The sequence below is a fragment of the Dermochelys coriacea genome, chromosome 2 (genome assembly GCF_009764565.3).
Source record: "Dermochelys coriacea isolate rDerCor1 chromosome 2, rDerCor1.pri.v4, whole genome shotgun sequence".
NCBI classification, from domain to species: domain Eukaryota; kingdom Metazoa; phylum Chordata; order Testudines; family Dermochelyidae; genus Dermochelys; species Dermochelys coriacea.
The window spans coordinates 178,548,107-178,568,738 of record NC_050069.1 but is presented as its reverse complement, the minus strand read 5'-3'; the positions used below and the strand labels follow the sequence as shown (position 1 = coordinate 178,568,738).

Below are 20,632 nucleotides of genomic sequence, written 5' to 3'. Positions count from 1 at the left end.
CAGTCAGTCTGCTTTAGTTTTACACCCAATCTCTTGATCTTTAAGGAAGTCTACATTAGTGTAACTTACATACTGAGGAGCCAGAAAAAGGTGCAAGTGCAAAGCACTCATTGACTTGAACTTGCATCTTATAACTTCCAGATCTTCAGTGTGCAAAGTACACAATAACAGACTCCCATACATACTGGTAGAATAGATGTAACTAAGAATATGGGAATCTGACTGAGTCCAAAAGAAAAATCCTCACCCTGCTTTACTCTGTCCCTTACTCTCTCTTTTTATTGTCAAACTATCTATGATCATGGGACAGTCACTATCAGGAAAGAACCCTTCTATTAATGCAAACAGATTCTGAAGGCAATTTATTAACCTGTAGTAAGTGCACCATACTGTAATCAAACATTGTGCTGTGTACCATAGATAACAAGAACTTACTCTTCCTTCCATATTTCATACACACTTATGGTCTTATAGCTTACTTGGAATAATTCAAAATCCCAAAGTTGAAACACAAACAAATAGGCACAGATTCCTGGCTAATGAGGTGTCTTGTTATCCTGTTGGTCCTACCATCAGTAGTCTTAAAGTGACTGGCAAATATTCAGTAACTTAAAATCCCTAATACATTTCACTCATTTCCACTTCTCATTCTTCTCTTAATGGGTTGCAGAAATGTAACCTAAGAAAAGATATGTCTTTAACTTGTGCAGCATGATGCTGATGACCCTTCTGATTTTGGTTATTGTCTGAATTTCTGTATACAAACACTTTTCTCCATTCAAAAGCTAAGAAAGGAAATGCATTTAGATGATACTTTAACTCCCAATATGTGGTACATTTCAGGAAGCTTAAAAACCTTCTTGTGTCTCAGAGAATGAATCATGTGTCGCAATGTTACCTCTTGCAGAGCTTAAGGACTCAGGTACCACAAAGTTGTGATGATCAAAGTTATCTAACTATGTTATGGCCACTGAACTGTTTGCAGAATGGGCCAGCAAAGTATTCATTGGACATCTGATTCATGCCTGAGGATCATCAAATTGAAGACCAGCTATAGAATGTGCACATTCGTGAATAATCATCTTGCTATACTACCCTTAGTTCAAAAACATTTCACCATCTTCCTGCTAAAAAGTCTGTATCACTGAGTGGATGATTTTATCTCAGACATCGTTGATACCAGACACTTCAGAGGCAATGCAAAGGATTGACAAGAAGCTTACTTGAAGAAACCTATAGTGATGGATGTTTGGGACTGAAATGATGAAGCTGGAAAGTAATATATTGTATTTTGTGCCTTTATCTACTGGCTGGCAGTATTTGTTGGTGCTGTTTTGCACTCTAATAGTTATAAGTTACTTTTAACTCCACAGATAGCAAAGGTAAGTTAAAGCTGCAGTGGAAATCTAAGGAGCTGGAGGTGGAAATCCAAGTATATGCCAAAGGAGACAACAAATGAAGTCAGCAAGAAAATGCAGACCTTACCAAGGAAGTACAATATGACCAAAGCATTTCCAAGCTACTCTGGAATGCCATTGGTAAGGAGATAATATAATTCACTGAACAGTGGCCATGCAATGGATTTTATTCTTGCTGGTGTGCATGGCACATCTTATTTCTTAGCCAAGCAAGATGGAGAAAGTGTGTTATCAGAACGGGGGAGCTGATGGATAGGGTTGTTTTGTATCATTGTTGCTTTTATCTTTTGGCACACATTAATGTCCTTGACACATTACCTTTCAGACGAAGATCCTAAGTGTTGTGTTTCCCTGCACCCAGGTAGATCCACCACAGGGTATGGAAGTGACCGAAGTCACACATGTAGCAGATATTATTCAGTGACACCCAGAGAACTCCTGGTGGGTGATGAAATAGTTCCTAAGGATTACCAGGATGAGATGAGATATGGGAACTGCTACCACGTATCACTATGTATCTTTGAGAATTAACCGAAGGCCTGGAAGAAGAGGGCTTTATCGGTGCAACATAGACTCATTCATCCCATTCTGTGTAGTCTTTGGCACAGAGCAAACTTGATGGGTCCCTGGATGGGGTGGAGAATGCTATGGATGGATGGGCTAAGAGGCCACACATGGGACCCAGGTATCACATGGGAAGAAAAAGAGCCTACTAGCAACCACACCAGTGTATTCTATAGACACTATGAGTTAGCCAGTATGTGAGCAATAAATATGTTGCTGCTGGTGGACCAATTTTCCACAGTTGGGGAATGTGCTCCCTAAGGTACCGATCACCTCTAGCAATTGGGAGCAGGAGTTTGACAGCCAAGAGCAGACATTTTGACTGCTGCTGTTCACTTCTAGCCATGAGAGCCCTTCTGGCCACTGAGCTTGGTTGCTTGAACCTTGGGAGACTAGCGCAGAGCAAGAGTCCTTTTCTGCATAACCTTGTGCAGACCATGATGGGAAACAGCAAGCAAACAGTTTCACCATCTGACAACTATTGAACTCCTTGTGAGCTCCAGGAAGAATATACAGCATTGAGCTCCACTCTAAAAATAATTGTTATTTCTCTTTTTAAATATTTCTGTTTATTAATAAAACAGCTTTATTTTCAGTTACACTGTATTGTCTTTTCAATATTGATTTGGGGTTTTCGTTCTGTTCTATTAGAGGCCGTCTCTCCTCCCTGCCACCAACTTAGCAATTCTCACTACTTTAAGTGTAAGTTTTTCATGCATATTCTGCTTGTGGTTTGGGATGTTGAATGGTTATGTGCATATAGTTGTTTTTTAGAACAGCTTTTCCATTGATTAAAAGATCAAAACTGGATACATTTTTCAAGTGCAATGTGACACCCTAATAAAGCCAGGCGATAAATGCTTTTGGGCCCTGCTATTGAAAAAAACCTCAGCATTTCCCTTCTTTAATACTTCACAACCAGTTTTCAAAATGAGTAGCAGCATTTGCTTGGCAGCAGCCTTTGGTTTACATCAGAAACAGCCCAATGAAGTCTGTCTTTGCCTTTACTCAGCTGTTTTTGAACAGAGACAAAGGCAGATGTTAAACAGTTCATTTTGCCACAATTTGCCATCTGCCTTTGGCTGTGCTGGGGAAGCAGCCAAACAAGGCGGCATACCTGTTTCTGACTGAAGATTAATGCTTGTTGTAGAAGAACTACTAATAAAAATCCAACACAGGATACATTTTAGAACATTAGTCACTTTTAAACAAATTTCAAACCCCAATAAATGTAACAGCAGCAATAAGAAAAGATCCACTGTTGGGAAACAAACAACTATTATACATTTAAACAAAAACAATTCGGTAGCTGAAGTGCAAATATGTGCACAATTAGCCACCCAATCCTACAAGGGTGGAAGCAGAAGCTCTTTGGCTTCCTATCTTTGTGTTAGCAAAAGAATTGCAAAAACTTGTACACAATAGCCTAAAGATGCTAAAGGTAGCATAGCCTGGAGGAATGAGCATAAGGATTCTCATCCTGGCTCTGCCACTCTGTGGCCTGAGATACGTCTGTTTCCTCAACTGTAAAATGGAGATAATAATGCTCTCTTATTTTGCAATGGAGACAAAATAATTAATGTTTGTGATAAAACTCATATACTACAATGATTAAAAAAAGCCCTGAGGAAGTGAATAATTCTGTATTCATGGCAGGCTTTAGAAATAGGTTAGGACGACTAATTGAATGATTGGGATAAAAACACTGAATGGCTGACTCATTCCCTGAGCACTATCCATCCTGTGCACTGAGTGAGGCAGGAATCCTATGGAAAAAGTAGTCTGGGAACATGTAGTTAAATACTGTATCATAACGCCTATGCCTCAACATGTCCGTGCGCCTAAACGTATAGGGTAGCTCAGTACTATATATCCTTTCCCCACTCTGTCACTGGCTGTGTGTGCACAGAGGACAGTAGGGTGTGACACACACTAACACGTATTGATATCCTTTTGCTTCTGACCTTACAAACTGTCATTTTCAGCACTGTCAGTCTATAAATGTCCATATGCAATCCAAGAAATGCATTTTAAATGTGGATGAAAACATATCTATTAGTGATAAAGCAGAGCAGCATGTTTTGCCTTACAGGGATTCAAACCTTCCTGATTAAAGTTATAGGCCCAGTAGTAACATCTCAAGGCCATGTCCTTTACTGACATGGTGAAGTGATGAGATCCCTATGCAAAGTTTCTGCTGATGAAGTGAAGAAGTGTTCTTCTTCCCATTTGTTAACACTTGCTGAAAGTGAAAGAATATATTGTATAGCCCAAAAACCTTCCAGGACATGTGAGCAGGCTACGTGCTGTGCTCTGTGCTATCTTAATTAATGATGAAAGTCAGACCCTTTAAAATAGCCTGTAGTCTACTAATTATTCATATTAATCCCCATTGGATTAATCATCCTCTCAGAGACAGTAGCATAGGTTTCAGAGTAGCAGCCATGTTAGTCTGTATTCACAAAAAGAAAAGGAGTACTTGTGGCACCTTAGAGACTAACAAATTTATTTGAGCATAAGCTTTTGTGAGCTACAGCTTACTTCATCAGATGAAGTGAGCTGTAGCTCACAAAAGCTTATGCTCAAATAAATTTGTTAGTCTCTAAGGTGCCACAAGTACTCCTTTTCTTTCTGGTAGCATAGGTGCAGCCCAAATGAGGATGCCTGAAATAGTGTGGTTTGGAGAAAGATGCACTGCTGGGGCAGATCTAAGTTCAAAGTCTGACTCTGCCAATCTTTTGCAGTTTGATCTTGAGCAAGTCACTTCACTTCTCCATCTCAATTTCCCCATCTGGTTATTTAACTATCTGCATTAAAGGGATGTAGTAAAGCTAAATTAGATAATATCTGTGCAATGCTTTGAGCATGTAAAATGTACCCTGGTGTCATTATATAGTTCAAATTGGTGGATTGAATACTCCACCTGGCCATCCCACAGAAAAACTAATTCAGGGTGGAACTTTCACATTCTGTTCTGTCTTCATTTTGAGAACTACAATTTTCCTCTTAATCCCTCTGCTCATCCCACCCCATGCTTCCAACCCCTGATTTCTTCCCAGAATGTTTAGTCTAAAAAAGAAGGAATGTCAGCATCACCCTAGACAGAAATGAATGCCACTGAGTCAAGATGTCAAGGCACATTCAATGGAGGCCTGTCATTCTTTTCTGTTGGAACTCACATGTGTATCCCCCTTTAATTTTCAATAGACCCCAGGTCTTCCTGTTGTCTTGCTGTCCCAGATAATATTTCTGTGATTTAGCCACCAAGCAACTGGTATTCTTAAGTTTTAAAGCTATTTTTACAGCAAATGGTGTTAAAACTTATACCACATAAAATTAATTACACTGAGCTCCTTTGTAAAGCACTTTGAAATCTACAAATGAGATGTACTATATAAGCACTAGGGTGGTATTAGTATTATTTTCCATTGATGTGTTAAAAATAGTTATTGAAGTCAGTGGGATTTGCACCTGTTTATGCTGAAGATAACTTTGGCCATTCACTAGCTTGAAAAACTTTTTTTTTTAAAAAACAAGCCTCACCTGAGGTGTATTTATGTGCTATAATATTTGTGAAAAGATCCTGCTGCCTTTCATTCAGTACACGTCTGTCATCTTATCTGTATTTCAGTTTTACAGGTATGTTAATATTTCAGGGGATTGCTTACTGCTCTAAGCTCAGGTTTCAAATGAGAGCGGGGTCCACTCAGTTCTTCTTCCTTCTGAGGTGTCTGACTAGAGTTCAGTGCAGGATACCATGTGTGGCTCTTTCAGATGAGACCTCAGAAACCGAGACCCAATCTTTCCTTATGGACCTTAAAGACTCTGAAGTGATGGATAAATTCCCCTCATAGTAACTTATGCTCCTTACACCAAAGGCTTTTAAAGTACTAAGTAGTGGGATAAGAGGGAAGGTCCTTTCGTGAAGCAGTAACTTGTTGAAAGAGGAAACAAAGGGTAGGAATAAATGGTCAGTTTTCACAATGGAAAAGTGAACTCTGGGGTCCGCCAAGGATCTGTACTGGGACCCCTGTTGTTCAACATATTAATTAATAATTTGGAAAAGGGGTGAACAGTGAAGTGGCAAAGTTTGCAGGCAATATAAAATTATTCAAGATAATTACATCCAAAGTTGACTGCAAAGTGTTACCGAGGGATCTCACAAAATGGCAAACACAATGGCAAAGTTCAATGTACACTGAAAAAGTGCAAAGTAATGTACACTGAAAAAAAATAATCCCAACTATATGTATACCATGATGGGTTCTGTATTAGCTGTAACCACCCAAGAAAGATCTTGACGTCACCATGGATAATTCTCTGAACACTACCACGTAGTGCTCAGCAGCAGTCAAACAGGCTAGAAGCATGTTAGGAACTATTAAAGACAAAAAAAGACGTAAAATATCATAGTGCCACTACATAAATTCATGGCGTGCCCACACTGAGTACTGTGTCCAGTTCTGGTCAACCCACCTCAAAAAGGATACAGTGGAACTGGAAAAGATTCAGAGAAGAGAAGCAAAGGTGATTAGGAAAATGGAATGGCTTTAGGGTGACTAGACAGCAAGTATGAAAAATTGGGACAGGGGGTAGAGGGTAATAAGTGCCTATATAACACAAAGCCCCAAATATTGTGACTGTCCCTATAAAATTGGGACATCTGATCACCCTAAATAACTTCCATATGAGGAGAGACTAAAAAAATTAGCACTGTTCATCTTAGAAGAGAGACAATTAAAGGGGAATATGATAGAGGTCTATAAAATCACAAATGATGAGGAAAAAGTGAATAGAAAAGTGTTGTTTACCCTTTCACACAATACAAAAACCAGGAGTAACTTGACCAATTTGATAGGAAGCAGGTTTAATACAAAGAAGAGGAAGTACTTTTTCACACAACACACAATTGCCATGGGGTGTTGTGATGGCCATAAGTACACCAGGGCTCAAAAAAGAACTGGATAAGTTCATGGAGGATAGGTCCATCAATGGCTATTAGCCAAGATGGTCAGGGACACAACCCCATGCTCGTGGCAACCCGAAATCTCTGACTGCCAGAAGCTGGGAGTGGAAGACAGGAATGGATCACTCCCTAATTGCCCTCTTCGATACACGCCCCCAGAAGCTCTGGTACAGGCCACTTTTGGAGACAGGATACTAGGCAAGATGGAACATGGTCTGACTCAGTATGGCAGCTATTTCTGTTCTCTTCATCCCCTCCAAATTTGGCTCCATGTCATTTATGAATGCAACATTTTGCCCATTTTATTAGTCAAAATGTCAGTGCCCCCCCCCGCATTTTTGTGTTGTGCTGCTTAGTCATCAGCCAGAATTTGCCTGCTTTTTTGGTTTAAGCCTATAATGTATTGAGCAATTTGGGATGAAAAGTGAACTTGCGGGGAAAAAAGGACAGTCTTCGGTTTACCTGATATAAAATGCATATATATAAAACAAATATATAATAAATATTTGTGTTGTGTAGATTTTCACCTATTGTTTTGTTTCTTGTAGATTATTGGAACAATTCCACTGATGCCTAATCCAGTCCCATCCAATCAGGCACCAGGAGGAGCTCAGGGCCTTCAAGTGCAGCCAATTACCCCACAGTTATTGACCAATGCCCAGGGTCAGATCATTGCTACAGTCATTGGAAACCAGATACTACCAGTGATCAACACCCAGGGAATAACACTTTCACCACTCAAACCAGGCCAACAGGTAAACTATCTATCACTTCAGTGATTTCAAAAACAGCCACAACAGAAATAACCATCTGCTCCTTACTCACTTTCATAGCCTTTTTTCAGAGTTCCCTGTTTTGTTACCATTCTGTGTCATGGAATGAAAGGTATATTAATTATATTCAGACTCATTCAGGCAGGGGGAAAAATTCAAACAAGTAGTTTTGTTTTTCTCTCTTATGAAGAAAGTACTTCAACCAGTAATGTGTTATTCTGAAAGGAAAAATTGTTGTCTAAAGTTGAATGGAGTGACTTATATTGCAGGCACTACCATAATAGTTCATTTCAAAAATATAGCAAGTTTCATTTTCCTTTTAAAAAAAGAGGCTATTCACTAACTTCCTCCGTTAAATAAATTATATCTATATATCTATATAAGTATATGCACAAAGGAAAACAAGGGAAAGGTTGCAGTGAAAAAATGTCATTCAATATAATGTGCCATGCAATCCACAAATTTCAGGATGGATGTAGCAACCTCATATAATCCAGAAAAGGTTCTATAGTTCATTAAATCCTTCATGATTGTCTAATGCTCTACAGGCAAGATTAATTAGTTCTTGTCATGTTTGTAAAGAATCAAATGCTGTCCGATCCAACACCTTTTCATCTGAAAAAGGAAAATCCAAGTGTAGAACAGATCAGTGCAATATCAAGCTGTGATTGCCAAGTGAAGTCATATTATGAAAGGGTCAGTCATTTCAATGGTAAAGTTATTGTGGTGGTGTTATTGAACCTTCGTTTATTTTTTATTTTAATTTTATTTATTATTATTATTTATTTATTTTATTTTATTGTTTATTTTTAGACACCAATAAGTCTCACCCTATCCCTACCCCAAATACTAATTAGTTGTCCCATGTTTGTGAGAACTCTAGGATAGAGTGAACTATAAATTAATCTCAACTGTGCCTTGTTTAGCTTGAGATTTAAAAAGCTAATGAATTTCTAAGATGGCTCTTTTCTTAGGTCTCATACCTTTATATGGCTGCAGGGCTCTTTTGCCAACCTATTCTGGGGTCATTTAAGGGAGGAATTTTCAGAAGTGCTCAGCATTGGCCCAACTCTACTCCCATTGCAGTCACGAGTAAAACTCTCATTGACTTCAGCGGGAGCAGAGTTAGACCAATGTTGAGTGTTTGTGAAAATGCCTTAAATGTTTAGTAATAGAGGACTGTAAAGAGCCCAGGCCATATATTCCCCTGCAGTGGAAAATCTGCATATGGGTTAGGAAATGCAGCAGGTTTCATCCCACAGTTTCCTTCTGCTTGTCCCACTGAGAGGGCAGGGCTTTCCCTCCCTCCGGGAGCAGGCAGGGGGTGAGACTCACAAAAACTGTTGCTCTCCTGAGATCCCCTGGATCTTAGGACAACGATGGAGCACAGAGGCCTGTTAGCAGAGGTCTAAAAAGCATCACAACTCTCTGCCGAGCCAGGTTCCTAAGGAATCCCTGCTGGTTGCTGCAGAGGGGGAACCCATTCAAGCTAGAGCGGCTTGTGATACTAGATCCCCCAAAATAGGCAAGAAGGGGATGGATGGCAGTGGAGCCAGGGCCTCATCCCCTCCTCTGCAGTGCTGACGGAGTCAGCCTCACATGGAGAGAAGCACAGTGCCTCTATGAACTGTTGCTAGGTGGTGCGACTAGTTGCAGTGGGACAGTCCAATGGCTGAAGTGCCACTATCTGGTCTTACCATATTGTATGTCAGTATGTAGGATCTGCTACATATTGTACAATATCAATAAAAAGAATTACTATAAATTGCCCACCAATAAATGAAGAAAATACATTATTTAACATATATCTGTGTTTCCTTCAAGTTCTATTGAGTAGTAAGGTGATTCTTTAAAAGCAAGCAAACGAGTCCTTGGAGGGATTTTATTTTCAAAGGAGAAATAAATAAATCTTGAAAAAATATTGGTTAAGTAATGATTTTTAAAAGATCAGTATCTCCGGGCCCAAGCCCACTGACCTTATTCAGTCAAACTCCAGGATTTCAATGGATTGGCCCGAGTAGTTCAGCACCAAAATATTCCCTTTCTTAAATCTATGGTAAGCTGATGTCGAATGTCCTCCTCAGTGTGAATGTAAAAAAAAAAAAATCGAATACAAAATTGCCGGTATATTAAAAACACTATAAAATCACTATTTTGGTCAGAGCCACAGAAAAATAGTTGTGTGTTTGTGCTCCCTGTACTGGCTCTTCAAGCTTTTACCTAAGGCCCCCAACTAAAGTCAGTGGAGTGTTGACATTGATTACAATTGGAGCAGAGCTGAGGCCTAAGAACCTAGGCCTACAAGTTGATAGTGCTGATTCTCAGATAAAGAATCAAATGAGATGTAACACTGGCAGTTGAGCCCTTTGAAAAGTAAATGGGATTGCACAAGTGATAAATCAGTACTGAAGTTGTCTGTCAGATAACAGGGTATGAACCCGTCACAATTTTTGGCTGTAGATATGAACCTTCCCACAGGCCAGGGATGTTCCAGTCCGACATTTTGGTTCAACTCATCTCTACTCCTCTGCTATAAAGACTAATTTTCAGAAGAGCTGTGCACTCAACTCCATTTAAACACAGTGGGAGCCACAGGTACTCAGGATCTTTGAAACTCAGACCCATACTCTATTTGGTAGATAATTTTCAAATTTCTTAAAGTGTACTGGGGAGAAAAATTGCAAACCATTTTTTTAAGTTGTGAGAGTGTACAAATAAATCAATGAAGTAAAAATGATGTATTAAAATAGGGTTACAGTCAATCTCAACTCATCATGCAACTTTCCATCCTCTTGGAAACTCAGCAGTTAAGGAAACTCTGCAAGTTAATTTAAATATTTTTCTATGATATATTTTCCTATTGTGAGATAATATATGCAATCCTGTTCAGCATATTCATAAATAATCTGGAAAAAGGGGTAAACAATCAGGTGGCTAAATTTGCAGATGATACAAAACTACTCAAGATAGCTAACCCAAAGCTGAGTGCAAGGAGTCAAAGGGGAGCTCACAAAACTGGGCAACAAAATGGCAGATGAAATTCAATGGTTATAAATACTAAGTAATGCACATTGGAAAATATAATCCAAACTCTACATACAAAGTGATGGGGTCAAAATTAACTGTTACCACTTGAGAAAGAGATCTTGTGGGTAGTTCTCTGAAAACATCTGCTCAATGTGCAGCAGCAGTCAAAAAAGCTAACAGACTGTTAGGAACCATTAGGAATGGGATAGATAATAAAATAGGAAATATCATAGTGCCACTATATAAATTCATGGTACTCTCATACCTTGAATATTGCATGCAATTCTGGTTGCCCCATCTCCTAAAAGATATGTGAGACTTGGGAAAGGTACAGAGAAGGGCAACAAAAATGGTAAGTATGCAACAGCTTCCAAATGAGGAAAAATTTAAAAGACTGGAACATCTTAAATTAGAAAAGAGATGACTAAGGGGGGGGTATGATAGAGGTCTATAAAACCATGAAAGGTGTGGAGAAAGTGAATAAGGAAGTGTTATTTACCTTTTCACATAACACAAGTATCAAGGGTCACCTGATGAAATTAATAGTCATTAGGTTTAAAACAAACAAAAGGAAGTGCTTCTTCACACAATACACAGTCAACCTGTGGAACATGTTTCCAGGGGAAGTTGTGAAGAGCAAATGTACAACAGAGTTCAAAAAAGAATTAGATAAATTCATGGAGGAAAGGTCCATCAATGACTATTAGCCAAGATGGTTAAGGAGACAATCTCATGCATTGGGAGTCTCTAAGCCTCTGACTTTCCCCCAAGGTCACATTGGCTGAAATCTTGTGCAGGTTGCCTTTCTCTGCAACATGGGCCATTGGTCACTTGCAGGTTTAAACTATGTAAATAGTGATTTCTCTGTAACTTGAAGTCTTTAAACCATGATTTGAGAACTTCAGTAACCCAGCCAGAGGTTTGGGTCTATTTCAGGAGGTCAGACTAGATGATCACGATGGTCCCTTCTGACCTTAAAGTCTATGAGTCTAACTGCCAGAAGCTGGGATTGGATGATGGGATGATTGTCATGTTCTGTTTATTCCCTCTGAAGCATCTAGCACCTTTCATTGTCAGAAGACAGGATACTGAGATAGATGGACCATTAGTCTGACCCAGTGTGGGCAATTTTATGTTCTTATCAAAATCATGTATAGGAGTAAAGTCGCATGCTATTTTGCTGTGTTTCAGAAAAAATTTCTTTAGACTTTTCCCATTCCATATTCTTATGTAAAATGTATAAAACCAAATTCTGTTCATGGTTAAAGTATTTTTATTAGTAGTATTATAGTAATAGAGGGATGCATTGTGTGAGGCCCTGTACATACTCATATTAAGAGGTTAGATCCTGCCTTGAAGAGGATGGACGGACAAGACGAGGGTAGAAGACTGAAAGTATTTATCTCCATTTTACAAATGGGGAACTGGGGGAACAAAAAAATTAAGGATGGGATTTTCAAAAATGCTTCAATGATTTGGGAACACAAATCACATTGAAAAGTCCCACCTTAAGAGACTTGCCCAAGGTCACGTGGGAGTTCAGCGACAGAGCCAGTAGTGTAACCAAGAGGCCAGTACTTCGCAGGACTGTAAATTCAGTGTAACACTACTTATTTCCATGGAGTTACTCCAGGTTTACACCAGTGCAGCTGAAACCAGAATTTGGCCCTTAAAAAGGCAATTCCTTAGCTAATATTTATATTTTGGGCTGAAAATGTTTATGCTCATATGTAGGCACCTGCTTGATTTTTCAGATTGCAGAGCATGCAGCAGTTCCTTTTAGAGTCACTACTACAAAACTTATTTGTGACTATTCAAATACAAAAGGGAAATTTGATTTGACCATATTCACAACTTGTGCTGCGCAAATAATGAAAACAGTGATTACCTAAATAATTTATTTATAAATCTTTGTAGCCTTTGTCAAGTACGTACCTTGTTAGCATCTTCCTGGGTTTTTTAAATGAATGCCTAGCATTTGTGGGTGGTGTCCACAATGACTGTCCCTTCCAACCCTGATATTCTATGATTCTATGACAGGAGGACAGGGTTAGAATTCAAAACAACTTTGACAAATAGGACAATTGGTCTGAAATCAACAAAATGAAATTCAATAAAGACAAGTGCAGAGTACTTCACTTAGGAAGGAAAATTCAAATGCACAATTACAACATGGGGAATAACTAGCTAGACAGTACTGCTGAAAAGGATCTGGAGGTTTTACTGAATCACAAATTGAATGTGAGTCAACAGTGTGATGCAGTTGCGAAAAAGGCTAATATCGGTCTGAAGTATATTAACAGGAGTGTCATATGTTAAATATGGGAGGTAGTTGTCCTGCTCTAGCCTCAGCTGGAATACTGTGTACAGTTCTGGACACCACACTTTAGCGAAGATATGGACAAATTGGAGAGAGTCCAGAAGAGAGCAACAAAAATGATAAATGTTTTAGAAAACCTGACCTGTGAGGATAGGTTAGAAAAAACTGGGCATGTTTAGTCTTGAGAAAAAGAAGACTGAGGGGAGACCTGATAGTCTTCAAATATGTTAAGGGCTGTTATAAGGAGGACAGTGATCATTTGTTCTCCATGTCCATTGAAGATAGGACAAGAAGTAATTGGCTTAATCCACAGCAAGGAAGATTTAGCTTAGATATAATAAAACTTTCTAACTATAAGAATAGCTAAGCACCGGAATAGGCTCCCAAGGGAGGTTGTGGAAACCTCTTCATTGGGGGTTTTTAAGAACAAGTTAGACAAACACTCCTCAAGAATGATCTAGGTATTCTTGGTCCTACCTCAGTGGGGAGGGGGGATGGATTTGATGATCTCCCAAGGTCTCTTCCAGCCCTATATTTCTGTGATTCTATTCTACGAGTCTATTAATATATTCATGCATTGTTAACCCAGTTCTAGCTTATATCCCAAATGAATGTGGGTCCAAATTATTCTGTTTTATTTTAAAATTCAGTCATCCAACTTTCTCATAAGAGCCACCAGACTTGCCAAAACCAATCTATAGTCACTTTTAATTAAAACCCTCCAGTGGCAGCCACAGAAACACAGGAATTGCCATAGCATAATGGACCAGTGGCCCATTTAGTCCAGTATCCTGTCTCTGACAGTGGTCAGCACTAGGTGCATCAGTGGAAGATGCAAGAAATCTTACAGCGAATACGTATGAAATATAGTACTCTTAGTGGAATTTCTTTTCTAAATCCAGGCAATGAGGGTAAAATTTTCAAAAGTGCCGAAGTACCAGTTAAAAGTCAATGAGACTTCAGCTTCTAAGTCATTTAGGAACTTTTTGAAAATTTTACCTTTAGTGATGATCTTGTGCTTTGAGTATGAGGGTTGTATTGCTTATATACTTTCTAGCCTATCTAATGTAACTGGAATGTCTAGTGGATTTTTGAATCTTGGTACGTTCTTGGCTTCAATTATACCATGTGGCATTGACTCCACAGGTTAATTATGTGTTACATAAGCAAAGCAAAACATTGTTTCTTTCTATGAGTTGTAAATATGTTTCTTTTTAATTTCATTTGGTGTCATCTTGTTCTATTATGAGAAATAAATACAAGCTTCCTATTTATGTGCTCTAAATTATTCATTATATATACCTCTATTATGTCACCAGCTATCCATTTCTTCTTCAAGCTATATGAAATAGTTGCTGTTTCAAAGTTTTTACTGTTTTCAAAGATATTAGTTTAAGCATATACAGTTGCTTATACGTATAATGAGAATTTTACTAGAACTAGTAATACCTTTCTAAACATTTTTAATGTTTTGAAAGCTATTACTAAAGTGCACCTGTTGTAGGCCTCATGTTTTTAATCTCTCTTCATAACCAGTTCTTTCCATGCATCTAAACATTTTCATTGCCTTCATCTCAACCCTTTTCATTTCTGCAATAACCTCTTTGAGATTCTGTAATCAGAACTGAACACAGTAATAATGGTGAGGTGCATCAGCAACAAATATAATGGCATTATATCTTTGGTATGATTCTCTGTCCTTCTCTTAATACAATCTAACATTTTGTTTGCTTTTTTGATCAATGCTCTTTGAGCAGGTGTTTTCAGTGAGCTGTCCACTGACACACATGTTTTTCCCCTGAGTTGTTACAGTTAAGTTGGAACTCAACAATGTGTGTGAGTCACTGAAACTATTGTTTCTAATGTACCTCATTTTACATTTATCTATATTGTATTTCATCTGTCATGGTGTTTCCCCAACCATGAATCTTAGGTCCTTTTGGGGTTCCTCATGGTCTTCTGTACCAACCTACATCATTTTGTGTCTCTTGCAGATTTTACCTGGTCATTTTTCACCATATTCTCCAGGTATTTATTAAAATCATCCTTGGGGCACCCCATAATAACCTTCCTCCATGAGAAAATTGACCATTTGTTCCTACTCTTTGTGTTTCCTCTCTTAACCAGTTCATAATCCAGGACAGACCTTTACCTCATACCGCTTGATTACTTAGTTTCCTCAATAGCCTTTTGTGAGTGACTTTATCCAAATCCAGAGTATACTGACAAGTGCATCTTTTTTTAAAAAAACAAAAAAACAAAAAAACAAAAAAAAACAGTTGTTTAGCTGCTGTTGTTGTACCAGCCTGTTAACACTAAAATATTTCCATACTTGGAGGACCTCAATAATGGGGTCTTTTCTGGGGCTTACCATTACCCCAGCCATCACAATACTCTTTTCTGAAGAACTGACTTACATGGGGTTGCACCAATGTAACTGACAGGAGAACTTGGCCAATGAACTGTAGTTCTAAATATATCACTTGTGTTTAAAACATGCTCCAATTCATGTATCACTTCAACACAATAGTTGGTGCTATTATGATCACCTGCTCGCCCACAGTACATAGAGGTACCTGCTAAGGCTGCTGTGTTATTTTCCAGTCTGCTTTAGGTGAGATAGTTACCTTTGCATTTAATGTACTTTCTTGCTATTTCCTTCTACATAGCAGATTCAGTAAATCTGGTATGTAGTCTGACTTGTCCTCAGTCTTGACTTGTCTCCTGTGCCTTCCAGGACTTTTAATATTTCATTGCGTCTTACAGCACTAGTGCCTTGGAGTACTGCTACACTCCAACAGGATAAAACGGGCTGAAGGCAGGATTCTCTTACATATTCCGCACCTCGTCATTTGCTTGTATGTTCCAAATTAGCTGTTGCTGAAAGGCTGAGGACAGCTCTCAGATGAGACTGTGTTCATTCTTTGTACATCTGCTTTCCAAATTTCAGGCCAAGAAAGTTTTCTTCCTGCAGCTTCTTCCCATCACATCCAGTCCCACCTCATTATCACAATTCCATGCAATCCCTTGTTTTCTTCTCTCACATTAAAATGTAACTTGCTCTTAATCATTTCTTCTCTGCTGTGCTCTTGTTGCTTTGTTCTTTTATGAAGACCATGCTCTTCTTTCTCTGTGTTTCAATGTAGCCACTATATTGTGGTGTCTTAGTCTAACTTCACGCCCTTTGCTTTTCGTAGTACTGATTTTTCTTGATGATGCCGATGACACCAGTTTTTTTTCATTTCTTCATCTATTGCACATCTTTGTCTCTGGCACACTAATTACATTCTCCATAATCCTTCAGCCAATTACATGGGTGAAATAGTGTAATTTTGGGGTAGAAACAGCTTTGTCCATTATCGCTGTTTTAGAGTGGTAGACTAAATACTCATAATAACCTTCCACTAAAATTAAGGATTTCAGAAGTCTGCAAGGTCACCTATCTATGTACCTATGGCTTTCATCACAGTAGTATCTGGGAGTGTCACAACCAATACGGTATCTGCAAAATATCTGTATCTGGATGAAAATATTATTATCCCCATTTTACAGATGGGGACCTGAGGTACAGAAAGATTAAGGCTTCAATCAACTTAATATTAAACATGTTAGTTGATCTCATCCCTGTTGTGTTAAGCACTTAAGTATGTGTTTAAGTCTAATTGACACAATAGTATTTTTATTTTAGTACTGATGGTGGGCCAGGAGACTGAATGCTGCATATAAGAGTATATTTTGTACGAAAAAATCAATAATCAAACAACCAACAAATTCCGTGAGGAAGATATATGTGTGTGTGTGTGTGTGTGTGTGTGTGTGTGTGTGTGTGTATGTATGTATGTATGTGTGTGGATGGATGGAGGGAGGATTAGATAGATACACATACTCACACCTATCCCAGACATATATATATGTCCTAGATGGAGGGTTGGGGTGTATACAGATATATACCTATACATACTGTGGCAGAGCATCAGCTTTGCCTCAGGGGATGAGGGGGAGTCCTGTGCTTCTAGGCGGTTAGCGTTTGCCTCAGAGGTTTGCTGTGACCTGCAGTGTAGCTTCTCTCCCCTCCTAGGGGCAAGGGTGACAGCTTACTGAGCCACCTTCATCAGCAGCCAGTCAACAGGTTTGGTGTAAGAGCCCGCTTTAGTCCCGGTCTTCCTTCTCAGGGAGTGTTTGTGGTGGGGGGGGGGGCAGTGAGGGAAAACCCAGGCTCACCCTCTTCTCTGGATTCCAGTCCAGGGACCCTAATTGGCAACAGCAACAGATAGTTTTCCTATACTACCAGAACTATAGCCCTTCCCTTCCCCCAAACAGCCCCTCCTAGGTACCTGACCATGCTTATCCTTCCAGCTCTTTCACTGGGCACCTTCTTTCTCCCAGTCTTCCCACAACACACCTTCTTGCTCCTACCAGCCAGCCTTTCTAAAGGGGCTTCCTTTTAAACTAGTCCCAGCCAGTTCTAAATGGGCTTCAGGTGATCTGATTAGCCTGTTTCCTTTGATTGCTTCTAATTAGTTCTTAATTGGTTCCAGGTGTCTTATGGAGTCTGCCTGACTTAATTGCTTCTAGCACCTTCCTGACTGCTCTGGCCCCTGCCCTGGTCAGTCAGGAAGCAGAAAACTAGTCATCCAGTGTGTTTTCCTTCTACCAGACTCCTGCACCCAACCGGTCTGGGTCTGTCACAATACATATACGTTCCTCAAGGAATTTGTTGGTTATTTATGGTACATCATCAATAAAAATCTGGCTGCTGATCAACTTTCTCTTCAACCTGATTTATTGTGGTCATAGGCTGCATTTTACAACTCAACAAGTTGGACTTTGAGTGCAATTCTGGTCCCACAAGCAAAGCTCAAGAAATAGGGCCTTGCCCTAGAAATAGGGGGGACGTAGGCAGATGCTGTGGGGATGGAATCCTTGTCCCAAGTCAGGTGTACATCATCCAGTACATCTGCATGCCTATTCACAGCTATGAGTGTTCACAGGCTGTACTAGTAGCAGTGCCTTGCTGTTCTCCCCATGTGAAGGTTTGATGCTCAGGATGCACAATGTGTATGTGGACTCTTTGACCACACCTCTTTCCCACATGCACACACACTGTTCGGCTGTGCAGTGTTTGTGGAGTCCCCCATAACACGCTCCCTAAACATAAGATGGTTATAAGTATATTTTGAAATGTCAAATATGGGTTTCATTCTGCAGACAGATCCACTTGTGTAAAATCTTACTCCTGTGGAGAACTCCACATAGGAGTGAAGCTCCATGTGAATAAATCTATTTGCAAGACTGGACCCTCTGAGGGTGGATAGAACGGGATACGTTGTGTTTATACTTGGTGTGTGTGTGTGCTAAATTTAGGCTTTGGGTACAGTGTTTAGGTCTGAGTGTGCCTGCTTTGGTGTAGCTTGATTATGAGTGGGATTTGGTGTGAGGTGCAAGCATGTAAGGGTGTGTGTTTTGCTGAGCACGGCAAGATTAATAAATTGTTTTTGAATGCCATGCCTGTTTATGCAGGGAATAACATTACAGTATCACTAGTTTTGAGGCCCAAAGGAAAGATAAATAGAACACATCTTTAATAATAGAGAGTGTGGGATAGACATTTATTAAGGCTGGTCAAAAAATTTTGATTGAAACTATTTTTCAATGGAAAATTGGGTTTTTGACTAAATGAAATTCTTCACAAAAAGTGTCTGCTTTCCTCTGAAAATTTCAGTTTTTCATCAAAATACTGGATGCCTGAAACCCAAAATATTTCTATAGAAAACTGAAATATTTCAATTCTGAAGTGTTGCCATGTTGCCTCATGGAAGTTGCATTTCAGGTGCCTTATGCTCCCATTCACCTCTGTGAGCTGGACTCCACAGCTGGACTTCATCTCTCATGATGTGCTATATCCATGATACTGTCGTGATGCACCATCTCCCCTCACCAAGAGGAGAGGCTATGATGCATCATGGGATATGTAGTCTAAACAGGGAATCCAGCCTATAGAGGGGAATGGGAACATCAGTCACCCTAACTACAACTCCCATGAGGCATCCCATGCACATTTCAGAATCAAGAAAATTCATATTTTGATTTTGTGACAAAAATTCAATTTATCCATGGAAAACTTTGACAAAAAATAATTCATTTTCATTTTTGTCAAATTTTCCATGGGGGAAAAAAATTCTGACCAGCTTTAATTATATTTCTCAAAAAACAGTACTTACATCAGAAAAACTACAGTCCTCTATTTTTATTACCAAAGTCTTATTTTTAAATTTTTCATACTGTTCTTGTCATTCCTGTTAATCTCACCTACTCTGTCCTTTTTCCTCATTCTTGTTGCCTTTCTCATCCTTTTCTGTTCTTGATTGGTTGTCTATTTCCTCTTCTCTCAGAGTTCCTCTCCTTTCACTCTTTTCTGTAGGGCCATATTTTGCCTAGATCTTTATTCATACTCCAAGTAAAGTCAATTTCAGTTCTCTGTGCAGTCTGGGAGCGGACTGTTTCTCCTAGTTTGGTCTTTATTTCCTCTTCTCTCACTCTTCTCCTCTCATAGTCTATGCAAAATCATAGCACAGTACTGCAATTTATGTTCCACAATTGACTTGTAACTTTCTGGTGCAGGTCAGAAGATTTCACCTGTGGGCCTTATTGTCTATTTACAGTCAACAATCCCAGATGTGACAAAATATCACACACAATCATTTGAGTGACAAAATTCAGTTTTATGGGCATAATTCTGTCCTCACTTATGATGGCATAAATCAGGACTAACTCCATTGATGTAAAACTGGGGGAAGAGAGATAATAATCTGGCCCTTTCCTTTATGCACTTTTGTGAAAATGCAGTCATATTCCTGTAAAATATTATGCTCTATTTTGATGTTTTTCATGTTCATTTTATTTCTGTGGCTGTAGCACACACATGCATCCCTGCCAGATCCATGTTGCATACAGTAGTTATTCTCTGTGTGCCCACTATATACGCCTACACAGAGTGACACATATAGCAACAGCTGCTGCAATTTCTATATACCCTTTTGTCTTTGGATGGAAAATGTAGAATAGACATAAATATATCTCATGGCTTACATACATGTCCAAAATTGGAAAAACGTCAACGCTTGCATTAGCTTGAATTGATTGTGTCATCTGGAAAAGTCAAACAAACTGCCTTATTCACAATCTAATCATCACCTCTCTTTAAGTCCTATTTCTGGAATGGAAATTATAGTGCATGAAAACAGAGAGAGTACTTTAATGCAATTTTATGTCATAGAACACCATCATTGTTCTTTAAGCTTGACATTTGCAGCCCACCCATCACACCAGTAAAACAGGGGGTTTGCAGGAAACTATACAGGAGGGAGAGAGGATGGAATCTACCCTCTACCCATGGATATGATATGGGGTAATTCTCCAGCCTTTCTGCAGGGACTGGAAGAGAAGCCACCCACTCAGAGGCACTGCTCCTGAAAACACCACTCTGATGTGGCTTATGCACAAGCGATGGAATGGCCAGCTCTGCCATATTCAGCTCCCTCCATGAGCTCCTTCCCTACCTCCC

General features: G+C 39.3%; 1 protein-coding gene across 1 annotated transcript in view; it reads left to right on the top strand.

The window, feature by feature from the left end:
- POU6F2 (POU class 6 homeobox 2) overlaps positions 1-20,632 on the top strand; it is a 371,816-nt gene that overhangs the window by 331,952 nt on the left and 19,232 nt on the right. The window contains exon 7 of the mRNA XM_038388395.2: positions 7,497-7,703. Within this exon, the coding sequence (XP_038244323.1) occupies positions 7,497-7,703 (207 nt within the window). The remainder of the gene's footprint in view (positions 1-7,496; positions 7,704-20,632) is intronic.